At 50.7% G+C, this 13,713-nt stretch overlaps 1 protein-coding gene across 7 annotated transcripts in view; it reads right to left on the bottom strand.

The window, feature by feature from the left end:
* WDR25 (WD repeat domain 25) overlaps positions 1-13,649 on the bottom strand; it is a 127,436-nt gene extending 113,787 nt beyond the window's left edge. Inside the window, exons 1-2 of one of the 7 annotated variants that reach the window (XM_033108298.1) lie at positions 13,593-13,649; positions 9,764-10,616 (exon numbers count right to left, since the gene is read on the bottom strand). In XM_033108298.1, coding sequence (XP_032964189.1) covers positions 9,764-10,576 — 813 coding nt within the window. In that variant the 5' untranslated portion in view covers positions 10,577-10,616; positions 13,593-13,649. Of the gene's footprint in view, positions 1-9,763; positions 10,617-10,857; positions 10,994-13,583 lie in introns of those variants that run through there. The other 6 variants (XM_033108299.1, XM_033108300.1, XM_033108301.1 and 3 more) reach the window with 6 other exon arrangements.
* Between the last annotated feature and the right edge of the window lie 64 nt (positions 13,650-13,713).

Here is a 13,713-nt window from a genome sequence, read left to right on the forward strand (position 1 = left end):
GGCAGCTGTGGTTTACCCGTGCCCTGCGGAATGAGCTGGATGGGAAGAAGGTCATTTGAAATCATTAGCAGCCAGCGTCAGTGTGGGGGTGGGTCACCAAGCACAGCGGCTCCTGCCTATGCAGATCGATGCCTGGCACCGAGCGTACATTCATCACGGGCGCACGCCGGCCCCCGGACCCACCGAAAGCCTGGAAGAGAGGACGAGAATTGAAACTGGCTCAAGCTAATCACTGCTAGACGAAGGTCAAATATAGGTGACTATTTATCAGATCCCGGGATGGGGGAAGACAGGCCATCTCTAAATTAGTTACAAAGGGAAAGGTCCATAAACCTGACCACAAAAAATGTTAGGTTTTCTCTGTAAAATAAATAAATAAAATAATGAAATACACATGGGCGGGGGCGTGTACGAGGAGGGGTCAATATTGTTAGTATGTAAATTGCCCAGAGAAGGTGACAGATTAATGGAAAAGAAGCGTGACCACGAACGCCTCTTTAGCATTAACAAGGTGCCGAGCCAGGTTCTAAAAGAGCTGCAGGTAATGAACTCATCTGGTTCTCAAACAAGATACCATTAGATGAGCCAACGTTCAAAAAAGTCCCAATTCTACCACTGCGGGGAATAAGAAGACACGGTCACATGTGCACATAACTGATCGTGTGTGCCATAAATGGGGGGCTCGCAGCCAGGGAAACCAATGAAGTGTGCACTGAGGGGTGTGCAATGAGGAAAAGGTGTGCAAGAGACGGCAGAGGGGGAAACCAGCTGGAGGCCAGGCCAGGACTGGTGAGAGCCGAGCTTGCATACTAACCCCCACACACACACCCCCCCCCCGCGCCCCCCTGCTGCTGCCTCAGCTCAGAGGCCAGAACACGAGCGCCCGGAGCCCCGCCTCAGGGAGGTGAAGAAGCCATGAGGAAACACCCAGAGACATTCACAGTCGGGGGTCCTGTGGTGACCACTGGCTTGCCACCTCATCTCCCGACACAACCCCCCATGGACAGACCCCGTCCACACACACACACACACACACACACACACACACACACACACGTGCGCACACGCAGAGCCTCTGGTCAGATCCACTCTTTCGGGCCTCCCTCCTGAATCCGAATGAGCAGCAGCAAGTCTCCAACATGAAATCCAGACACCAAAACAAAAAGACAAAACGAGCTGAAAAGAGCAACATTTCAGAAAACACAGGAAAACTTTCAAAGAACTCAGAGAGCTAAGTGAAGACCTTACAAATATGCAATAAAAAAAAATAATATACTATATTAGAAAAAGGAACATTCATAAAACAAGAAATGGCTCTTGGAATGTAAAACTATGACAGAACAGAACATTTTTCTGAATATATGTTATACTTTAGTAAAAAGGTTTATTACAGCAGAAATACAAAATCCGAAGGGAGGAAAAAAAGGATTCAAAGATCAGGAAATTTCCCAGAGAAAAATAAAACAGAAAGAGCCAGAAGACGAGAGATAAGAAAAAAAGGTAAGAAAAGCTCAGTTCAGGGAGACGCAGCCCACACAACTAATCGGAGCCCCAAAGTCAAAGCTCTGGACCTGCGACAGCCGCAGGTGTCGCCCATCTGTCGGTGGCCCCTGTTCCTGGGAGGGGCCCGGGTGCCAGATGCCTCCCTCTGGCAGGCAAGACAGGCCTGCAAGCAGCTCCAGGACCCCAGGCAAAGCAGAGCTCGGGGCTTCAGTGCCAGGTTTCTAAGACTGGCGCGTTTCCGTGGGGGTCACAGTATTGGGGGTGGCGGGGGTGAGCCATCCTGCTCTCTTTTATCTTGTCCAGGAAAGAAACCGCAGGAGCTTGCCGGACAAAGGCCATGTGCAGGCAGGCTCTCGGGGATCCTGGGCGGACCCCAATGGCCCTATGCTGCACTTCCGTGCTCTGGTCCCTGCACGGAGCTCCCCTCCCCCATAATGGGGTCTGTGTTCGCGTCCCTTAGTGTCCGTCCATCTGGGAGAGGAGCCTGACTAGAAACAGCAGAAGCGAGGAGAAAAGGTTAAGAGGGTAGAGTGATTTACCAACCCTTCTTTTAAGGGGTAAACATACTACCACTTTGCAGTGGAAATGACCAGCATATAATTTGTAAAAGCTGGTTACAGAAACAAAGTACCTGTGCTGATTAACACCAGTCGATGCACCTGGGGAAAAAAGACTAGAAGGAAAGGCTGCTTGGAAAGGGTTCACGGTCATTACGCTCAGGCGGAGGGAGAGCCTATGGCTACATTTTTAATTTCTGCCATTTCCTTTTTGTTTTTTCCCCTACATTTTACCACTTTCATGATAAAGTTAAATCTAAAACAACTCATTTTTTTTAAAGAAGGACAAAGCCATCACTGGGCATTAAATGGCACCGTTAAGAGTCTTCTGTGTCCAGTCTTAAAAGCAGCAAGAAATAATTTACTAGACTACCTCAACTCCTAAGTGTGCCAATTTTGCAAGCTGCATTTTTCAATTACATTAAAAGCCTTTTCCCAGATTGCTCTATTCTTCCCTTAATGACAAGGGATGAGACTGGATGCGGCCGGTTCACTTCCCAGGGTGCTGTTTCCCACCCCCACCCCCTCGTCAGCATCTGGCCAGCGCAGGGCCCTGCCCTGGGAACACCGCACTGTCCAATGAAATGAAGTTTTCAAAGAGTGGAAAACACATCTTGGATTCTGCCACACTTTCCTTATTCTTCCTTCAACCCAAGGTTTTTTCTGGAAGGCGCAAGCTTGCAAGGGCCTTCTGGCAGCACATGAGAAGTGGGCAATGTCTCATTTGTTGGCCTCGAGAATGTCGCAGCTTTCATACGAGGGAGAAGAGTGTCAAAAAAATTTCACTTCCCACGAAGAGAAGGTTCCAGCTCAGGATGTCGCAGCTCTTCCCAGAGGCTTGGCAGCTGCTGTCGTACAGCCTGAAGCCCTCCCGCCAACCAAGCCCGGGACAATTCAGATGACCCTGCAAAACTTTCCCCGAAGGAAAACACAGAAAGGGCGGGAAGGGAGAGGGGCAAACACAGTGTCCAGAGTGGAAAGTCCCCTCACACGAGGTCCCAGCTGCACACGGCCACCCAACCTCACTGTGTGCCCTCAGGCAAGTGTCTTTCCCTCTCTGGGCCTCCATAAAATGAAGATGGAACCACATTATCTCTGCGCAGGCAGGCAGGCAGGCAGGCAGGCACGCATGCACCGCCCACTCTGTCCTCGCCTTCACCTAATTACCCTGATGCACTGTTAATCATCCCCAAATACCCTACGCCCACCACAACCCAGCCCTCCTCCCCAGCTGTGCGTCTCATTTCCAACAGATTTGCCTCGTGCTTGGAATAAATTGCTGATCATGTGCATAACGCCCCACGACTCCGCACTCTACACATCAAATCATTTCTCCATCTCATTCTGCAAAATCCATCAAAAATAATTCTTTCAAAACTGAAATAAAGCCTCACTTGAATCCATAAATTCCTTTTCTTTGAATCTGAGATATATTACTTGCTACAAAGCACATCTAAGATACCCTAATATAATGAGAATATGCTAACAATGACAAATCGACGGGACCCTGTAACACATAAAAATGCAAAGCCAAACCGCCACGGAAATCAACCCTTCTCCTCACTGCCCCCGAACAGACCCGCCAGGTTTTTGAAGCTGTTTTTGGGACAGAGCTGAGGCACCACTGGGTGAGGGGACATGCTTTCCCATCCGTTATTCTCAGGGGCAGAAGAGCAGAGTGGGGATTTTAGCTTTTTGCTCAGGCTGTGTTGTCTGGCCCGCAGCTTCCCATCTTGCCTATACCATTCACCAGCTGTGTGACGGTAGGCAAATCCCTTAACCTCTCTGTGCCTCAACGTCCTCATCTGTATGGTGGAAATGAGGGCAGCCCTCGCCTCTTAGGCCTGTTGCAAAGACGAGATAGAGTACCTAGAACTATGGCTAGTAGGTGGTAAGCCCTTGGGGACAGTTAGCTCTCTCCCGCCTCTGATCTGGCCCCCCAGTCAGAGGTCACAGAGCTGGCAAGCGGCAGTGAAACCCCAGTTTGGGTCTTCAGCCTCCAGACCAAAGGCTTTTTCCTCAGCTGCACACGGGAAAGGGGCCCGGACCCGGCTGGCCCAGATGCCACCCTGGCCAGAGGAAGGTGGGCACACCTTCCCTGCCCCCGGCCTCACTGTCCTGGGCTCCTCCAGGTGGGAAATCGCCCCTCTCAGCCCTGTGGGACTGGCCAGGGACTGTGCGAATCACTTTCTTCTGTCACATTTACATGTAATCAGTTTGGAGAGGTGGCCCCAGCCCTCCAATGGGGACCTTCCAATTGTGCAGTTTATGAAGAGGGAGCGATAAATGATTTGGTACAGACAATCCAAAAACTTAAAGAATGTAACAGTGTATATCTCGGGAATACTGACATTGAAACTTTTGAAAACTATGTATCTATAGGCAGACTATGACAAGATTCACAAAAACAAGTTACATTTAGTGGAGGACTCTAACTTGTCTTTTCTCTAATTGTTTTTTAACTAATCAACAGAGGATGAGGAGCGTCTGAAATGTGCTTCATCGGCCCCTCCCGAGTGCAGGGACCAGGCAGGGTCTTCCCATTTCTTCTCCACAGCAACAACCCCACGAGGTAGCCATTATCCCTATTTTACCAATGAGAAAACTAGGGGATCAGAGAGGTTAAGTGATTTTCCAAAAGTCACATAGCAACCAAGCAGAAGCTATGGACCGGGAACCCAGGAGTCTCATATAACCATGGCACCGAAGGTCTGTCAATCTACCCAGGTTCCAGACACCACACAAAGGCTTTAGCTAAAGCCCATCTTAACTGCACCAATGCAGCAAAAAAGGCAACATTTACATACAGCCATGTTCACTGCAGTACTATTTTAAAAATGAAAGCAGGACATGATAGGAAACAACAGGGAAATAGCAAAGTTTGGGATTTGAGACAGTCATAAAAATATGTTTGGGGAAGGTTTTTTAATAAGGTAGAAAAATGCCCCTTACACACAGTACAAAAAATGGGGAGGGGTGTTGCATCCAAAGTGTGGGCCCAATTATGTAAACGCACAGGCGTATGGTGTCCAGGCCAGGGGAGGTCCCAGTGTTAAAGAGGTGCTGACTGGGGGTCTGTTTTCTCCTTCATGCTTCATGGTTTCTGCACCTTCAAAGTTTCTCACAATAAGCATCTATCAATATTACATTCATAATCAAAAAGGAAGTTTTTAAAAGTATTTTAAGTTAGTTTGTTATTGAAAGAATTCCTAGTGCAAATCATGCTATAAAACAAATAAATGACACCTAATTCATACATTTAAAATTCTTCTGCGTTTCAGAACTCCAGGTTTTCACACACAGACAGTAGGTCCCTGGAAGCAAGAAACATGCCATATGCCTTTGGGAATCCCTCCGACGCCTGGCGGGGCTCCGCACACAGGCGAACAGTAAGGGGTGGCTGTGTTTGGTTCAAGGCCATGGCTGTGCTTTTTCCTTCAAAAAGGGCCTCAAGGTCTGAATGCTACCTTTACGTGCAGTGGGTATTCAAATGTGTGGAGCCAAACGAGGACACAGGGAGATGAGAAGGGTACATAAAAGGTATTCGTGCTGGGATCAGAGCTATGAAAAACAGATGCATGCGACCGACGGGGGCAGGAAGGGATCGTCGGGAAGGAAAACAGAGCATCGGTGCGGAATTATGAGTCATTGTTTTATTTTGCTTAATTTCTCTAGCTGTAAATTTTTCAAAACTAATATAAGCATATTTTACAGCTCAGAGAACATTTAGAACATATTAAAATAAGTATCTTTCCACTGTAATGTGCCCAATTGAAATTTATGAATTCCAAAGCTGCATTTTAAAGAGAGGAAGGAACTGGCACTCCACGTTCTTTAGATTAATCAGGTGGATTGTGTTGTTTTCCTCCTGATCAGAAAAAAAAGTCCTATTTCAGTAAATGTTACCTTGAATCAAGGATTCTTCCACATTCTAGAAGCTTGAGTGAGCTGCTTAGACTAAGTCTTACTGTGCCCCCTAGTGGCAAATGGGATTTATACCCTTAGAAGACAATCCTTTCCCAAAGATTGGAAATAAATTTTAAAAATTTTAATCTTTATTGATCACTTAACATGTACAAAACCTTGTGCCAGATGTTACAGGGAATATAAAAATGGGCCTGGCACAGTTCCCAGGCTGAAGTAGCTTAAAGTCTACAAGGTGTAGAAGATATGGTTCCTTGGCTACGCAGGTAGAATGAGATGCCAGTGCAGAGGTTAGCAAGGGAAAAAATTCCCAGGGAAAGCAAGAACAAGAGCACACAGAAAGTACCTACTACGTGCCAGGCACCATGCTAGGTAATTCATATCCAATATCATTTATTTTTCACGAAAACCCAGCAAGGCATGTGTAATTTCTCCACTCTACATACACTGATTGAGGTTCAGAGAAGTCAAGTAACTTGCCCGAGATCACACAGCCAATCAGTGGCAGAGGGAGGATTCAAACTAAAGTTCTGTGACCCCATCCCTCAAGCTCTTCCCTCCTTCCTGATCCAACGGAGGGGGCAAGAAGGCACTCTGGCAGACTTCAACCAAAAGACAAGGGCAAAGGCACCCTGGGGGACAGAGCACCGAGTTGGGGATACCCTCTCGCACCCACCCCTTCTAGCTCATCGCCCACCACACCCAGCATCTGCTCGTCCAGCAGGACGGGGCTGCGACCAGCCAGGGCTCCTGCCTGCGCCCACCACCCTGCCCCGGTCCAGACTGGGTCCACATAACGCCTCCCATGTATCCCTCTGTCTTGTATCAGGTCACGAGACCACCCCTACCAGATCGAACACGCCGCCCTCCCTCTGACACCAGGGTGGGAAAAGAACACCATCCTGCCCGTGGCTGCCAGCTGCCCACTAGACTGCACGTGAAGCTCAGGGCCCAGCACATCCGAGGGCTCAGCCAAGACTCCCTCCCCGTTCCTGGCCCGGCCCCCGTCTCCTCCCCAATCCGTCTTCCCATCCGGGCTCCTCCACCCCTGCCACACATTCTTCACACGGAAAAGTTGCTCAGAATCAGTTTGCCCCAAATCAATGTGCCAAATACCTCTGCCACTGAAAACTCAACTACCTTACAGTAGGGAGAACCCTGGCTGAACTGTTTGCATTCCAGGCTTACAACCCTGATTTTCAAGACAGCACAGTAAGAAGAGGGTCAGCACCCATGCTGACCCCAGTAGCCACTGCGGTGGCCATGCTCTACCCTGGAGCCACCTCCAATGCCACCCCCGTAGCCTGCAGTGAGGAACCAACAGTGCAGTGGACAGGGCTCCCGGCAGGCTCCCCGGTGGAGGAGATACACCACCTTCTCGGGACGCCGGGCACAGCGACCGTGTTGGCCCTGGCCTGCCCAGGGCAGCCCCACAGCAGACAGCACTGGACCATGACAGGAGCAGAGGGACAGTCCCTCGCCTGAGCAGCCTTCCCAGGCTGGGCCACGTGCGCCCTCTTCTGGTCATGAGGGGTCACTGCTGGTTGGCTGCTCCCTGGTCCCCTCGGGCGGGGCGTCTGCGCACAGCCGTGCACAGGACCCAGCACACTCATCTATGCTCCAGATTCCCTCTAACGACTGAGACAACAACACCCCAAATCAATGGTTTCACCCAGATGCTCTGTTTGCAAACTATCATGGGGATGTCTCCGCTCAGGAAACTGAAACCTCCCGGGAGAAAGTGACCCGAGCAAGGCCCACAGAGCCTCTCCCTGACGCCAGGTGCAGAACCGTCCCCACGGGGCTCTGGGCCTGCCCTCGCCATCAGAAGACACAACCCCATGGGCAGTGGGCGCCCTGCACCCCACCATCTATCTCTGCCCCCCGCGACCCAGCCTGTCCTTCGAGGCCTCCCCACAAGCCAGCCTCCTCCTCAAGTCTGTGCTGTCAAAGTGCCAGACTGTCCCTCCCTCCAGGGTCCCAGAAAGGGGGTGCTGTGCCCCTGAGGTGGCCCACCTGTAACAAAACTCCACCACATGCCCGGCATTAGACACACAGCCCCTGGGCGTTTGTCCCACGTGAGAAGCCCCAGCCATAGGGCCCCTCAGCTTATTCTATCAGGAAGGAAACAGGTCACGAAGCTGACAGCGATGGAGCCGGACCCCGAGCGAGACCACTCAGATCACCCACACAGGCCCCCCGGAAACCCTCCAGACGGCTCCTGGCCAACGGACGCCTAGGCCCCCACACGGCCCTCATGGCGCAGTCTCAGTGGGAAGAGGTGAGAAGCTGCAGGACTGTTACATGCACAGCAAGGGCTCCCGGAGCCCCGAGTGGCCGTCAGAGCCCCCAGCCTTGCAGGAAGAGTGTGTAGATCCCTCGGCTCCAGACTGAAGACAGAACACAACACCGGGCCCCCAAAACTCTATTAGCCTTTCCAGAAAAGCACAGACAAGTCATTTCAGGACTCAAGTTGGCCACTTAACAATGATACCCATCGATTTAGCTCATTTCAGACATCACTGCAAGTGGGCTTCCTTTCTTCATTTCAGGAAATGCCTCCCTAGGGAAAAAGCTCAAACCAGAACTTGCAAATACAATGTCCTGGGCAGGTTGGTTCCAGAACTCTGAGGAAAATAGAGGGAGGAAGTAACATTCATTGAACACCTACAGGGTACCTAGCTCTGTGCCAGGGGTTCGTTAAGCGTTTGTCTCACATGATCACATGACACAGGTGTGATTATGCCCTTTACGATGCGACCCCAGGCTCACAGCGGGGGCAGCGGGCCAGCGGACCAGCCACCCGCAGCAAAGCTGGCTCCGAAGCCATGGCGCTCCTACTCCAAAGCCCTTTTCTTTCTCTCCAGGAAGCTTTTGTTCAGCTCTCATTTATTTGGTACCTACTACATACGAGTGCTCTGCTAGGGGCCAAGGAGAGTGGGGGGGACAGAGAGGACAGGCCAGAGGGGCTGCGACAGGTGACAGGCAGGTGCCACACACCTGTCATCCTCGGCCTTGCTTCCTGCCAGTCTGCCTGACTTCATACAAGTTCAAACAAGTAACGGTGGAAGAAACGCATTTCTGTGTGAACCGGAAGCCCCCACAGGACAGCCGCAGGCCTACTTTCCCAGCCTCGGGCCCCTCAGCCACTGAGGCCCCTCAAGGCCTCCGGTGCTTAGAGCCAAGAACACTCTTCCATCCCCCCACCCTCTTCCCCAAGTGCACCTTCCGTCCTTCCGGAAGCTTCCCCATGCCCTCCCACTGACTTCCCATAGAACTGGTGTCCTGCTGGGGGACCCGTGCTCATAGGCCTGAGCCTAGGGTTGTGGGAACCTCTTCACTTATTGTGGCTCCTACCACACTGCACGCCCTGAAGCCAGGCTCTAGGTCTATCTACCTTTGCACCCCCTGCATCCAGCACAGCACCTGGCACAGAGCTGGCATCGCTGAACACCCCACGGGGGTCACAGAGGACGTCCCGAGTTCCTGGGCTCGGCCCTGGGCCTGCTTTCTCCGATTGTTCTCGCTCAGGGACCACATCCTCCCTGGACTTCAGCATGTCCGGACAAGGACTAGCTTCCTCTGATGGGGCCACATGGACCACAGATCCAAGGTGGCCACAAAACCCTCTCCTGAATGCAACAAAGACAGTTACAGAAATTCCCAAAAAGTCATGTTCAGCCTGTAACCATCCCCTATGTCACTGTCTTGAAGAATAAAACATCCCAGCAGTTTATTCCTAAGAGGACCTGAAAAGAGCAGTTCCACTCAAATCTTACCTTGACGGTTTTATCCATAGACGCTGAGAGAAGCATGTGACTCTTCGAAATGACTGGACACCACTGAATGCTGTTGACGGGGCCCCTGTGGCCTCTTAGGTGGAAGAGAACCTTCCTGGAAATCTGGGTTTCTTTATACTGAGTGTCCAAATATGGCTGAATAAACTCGGACACTCTGGGGGCCACACAGAGAGGGGCTGAGGCCGGGGCCCGCCCTGCAGAGGGACCCTGCGTCCCCACGTCTTTACTCTTGCCTGTTTCTGTGCTTAATGCTTGCAGCTGTCTTAGTCTTTTGGGGGTATAGGGTACCACACAGTCCTCACGCCTTTTCCTTTGAAGAGAGGTGCCATTGTGACCTGGGCTTTCAGATTTGGTTTGGACACAGGAAGATGGCTCAGGAGAGTTGTACTTTCCATGGGAGAGTTTCACCTGCTTCAAGCGGGCAGCTGCCAGGGGCACGTGACCAGCTGGAGTGTGGCTGGTCCACAGGGAAGAACGAGAACACTCGCTTGTGGGGAAGGTGACTTCAGGCTCCGTTCTGGGCCATTGCAGCCTCTGGCTGGGGCAAGATCCTGGGTCACTCCTCCAGAGCCGAACCGGTGGGAGACGCTGGCCAGCTGGCTCTTCCCAGGGACCGTGCGTGGTGGGCAGTGCTCTGCCTTCAGACACGTCCAGGACTCCTGATGAGAAAGCCCGCCCACAAGGTCCAACCACGTCAGAAGTGTCTTCCCTCGGGCCGGCAGCACTAGAACTTGCCACGGGCCCGGTCTCAGCATCTGAGTCGGAGTCGTCATAAGCCACCAAGGAAGCCATTGCAAACACAGCTTCCTGATGTCCTTCGAGAACAAACTACCTAAGACCAAACAAATGCAGGTGTCAGAAAATGGGCATGGAAGAATATTTACCACTGCAGAGAGTTAAAAGAAAAATGCTGCCTAGCAAAGCCAAGATAGAAAACGCGTAAGAATAAACACATAAAATACAAGGCCTTTTCTATACACCAGGCATAATTAGTCAGAAGATATCATTTTTTTTAAATGAAGACTATGGAATATTTGGGAATAAATTTAACAAAAATACTAATACAGTGGTACCTCAGTGTTCGAACGTGATCCGTTCCGGAAGCCCGTTCGAGTTCTGAAACATTCGAAAACAGCAGACAGCTAGGCCTCAGGATCTTGCGCTCAGCAGAAACCATGTGACATGTTCGACTTCCAAGGTGTGTTCAAAAACCGAAGCATTTTCTTCCAGGTTTACAGCGTTCATAAACCGAAATGTTTGTCAACGGATACGTTCGAAAACCGAGGTACTACTGTAATAAGCAAGACCTATATGAAAAAAAACTAAAGCTTTATTGAAAGACATAAAAGAGAACCTGACAAAATGTAGACACAATGCCTGAACAGAAAGACTCGGAACTATAACGGTGCCTTTTGGAAGGTCTATTTGGGGAGGAGTATCTACTACAAATATAAACACATAAAGTTTTTACTGCAACAACCTCACGTTAGAACTGTATCCTACACAAACACTAGCATATGTTTTCAAAGATAGATGTACAAGGAAAGCCTGCGGCACTGTTTACTAGGCATACACTCATCAGCAGGGATGAGGTTAGGTCTGAAAATACGTAAACGAAAAGACATCCAGAATCCACCAATTTGGGAAAAGCGTGCCACCCTCACCTTCGCCCTCTCTCCTGCTCCGGTCCTTAATTTCTATTTCCTCTGCCTAGAATTCTCTTCCCCCAAATATCCCATCTTGACTATAAGCCAGACCCCTGGAAAAACAGACCCACAATACGAGGCCGGGTTGCCTGAGGCATCAGTGACCATCAATCCTGAAGGTGTGATCCAAATCTGCCAGTCTCACTGCTAACACAGACTCATACAGCAGTGAATTTCCCTTTTCCAAAAAATTCTTCCTGAAGTTCTGAACCATCATACGTGATAAATTGTAGCCAACTAGTTTCTAGAAAGAAGTATTCAGTCTGAAGTTCAGTTCTGTGCTAACAGAAAGTACCGTCAAGAGGAAAGCAAGGATGCTGCCCACATCTCGGGCAGCAGAGGGCGTGGTGGAGCAGTACTGAAAGTTAGGCAAGGACCAACTTCTGAGATAGTCCAGTGTGCCCTCTGGAAAACACCACGCTGAGCTCCTCCTCCCACATGTGGGGTCAGGCCAGCACCAGAAGATTCCCTCTGCGTCATCTGTTAAGCCATTCCAGACAGCCTGTCTTCCCCTAGACAGTGGGTTTCATGTTGCATGGAACCAAACACCCCACCCCTTCCACACCTTTCCCCCAAAGGGCACCATTCACCTGAAGAGCTCCATTGCCAAACAAGCCAGGTCATCTGCCTCCTCCAAAAATCCCACCCCACCTGCAGCCTACACCCAAAGCCATGGTCTACATAAAACATCTACAATGAGCCAGCCCATCTCAAATGGAACCAATATAAAGGAATATAAACTAATGGCACTGAGCACCATGAATGATTTGGCATTTCTGTTCTCTATATACTCAGCCTGGTCCTGAGCCCGTCCTGGGCAGACATCTCACCTGTCTCAACTCCTGTGCACAGCAGCCCATTCCTTCCTGTCAAAGGTTCCCACCACCAGCGTATCGTGAGGACGGATTCCCACCCACCCAGTGATCCAGAGTGGTCCACTCACACGAGAGGCTGATGGCCAGAACTAAAGAGGAGGTGTATAGTAAAAAAATCAGAGTAGCGGCATTCCTAACAAGGTAAGGCAGCAAAGACCGGATGAACAATGGAGGGTGGATGACAGGGCTCCTGATAGTACCTGCTTCGTGTACATTTCGTTCATTTATCTGACAAACATTGATGGAGACTCGACAAGCCCACACTAGGCACTAGGAATACCACAGCGACAGTAAACCACATGCCAGTGGGGACAGACCATCACCAAGTGAAACAGGGAATGCCAGTTGGTGAGAAACAGTAACAGAGAGGAGAGTAGGGGCGGCCGTGGGCTTGGGGTTGCAGTTTCATATCAGGAGGCTGACTCAGTACTAAGACAGAGGTGACATCTGAGAAATTGCTCTGGGAGGTGAGGGAGCAGAGGTGGTGAGAAGCACTGGAGCCAGAACCAACAAATCTAATCAAACTGGTGAGAGAGGAGGCAAGGATGACTCAAGGAAAACAGGCAAAACTAGAGAACACTGGCACTCATTGGGACCAACATAAATTTTAGAGGAAAAAAGTGTTTTCTGCCTTTTATATTTCTAAGGCAAAAAGGGGGGAAATTTTTTTCATGGAAAGGGGGGTGGTTAAACTAAGAGGAAGTGGTACAGCTAGAAGAAAGGTAAAGTCATTGGAGAAATGAGGATTCGGAAGGGCTGTGGCAATGACAGTCACTAGTGTGTCAGCTCCTCGAGGGCAGGACTTTTTGTGTTTTGTTCACTGTTTGATCCCCGCAGCTGGTGGGAGGGGGGCACAGAGAAAGTAAAAGAAATAGGATATTCTCATTCAACAAACATTTCCTCATTACCCGCTCTGTGCCAAGCTTTATGTTGGGTCTGGTGTGGACAGAGATTAAACACAAAACACGGGTCCAGAGGCCACAGACTAACCAAGGCAACAAACAAGATACGACCAGAGATGGGGTTTGAAGGATGAATAGGAGGAGTTAGCCCAACTGTCACGAGCGAGCGGTAAGGATGGTTCGGAGCTCTACGCGTTCGGAAGGAACTGAAGATGAAGGACAGGCGAGCGGCGGTGAAAGTCCCGCGCAAAAGAGCGCGGAGCGCTCGGGCCGCTGCCGGGTGCCAGCCCCCTCCCGCCCCTGGCCCGCCGCTCACCACACGCACCGGAAGCGCTCCGTCCTCCCAGAGCCCGTCCGACCTGCACTCCGCCAACTAGTCGCGTTCCGCCGGCGCCCGAACAGCCAACCAATCAGCGGTGGCCTCGGTCCCGACCCCGTGTGAACAG

The sequence above is a fragment of the Rhinolophus ferrumequinum genome, chromosome 6 (genome assembly GCF_004115265.2).
Source record: "Rhinolophus ferrumequinum isolate MPI-CBG mRhiFer1 chromosome 6, mRhiFer1_v1.p, whole genome shotgun sequence".
Classification (NCBI taxonomy): Eukaryota; Metazoa; Chordata; class Mammalia; order Chiroptera; family Rhinolophidae; genus Rhinolophus; species Rhinolophus ferrumequinum.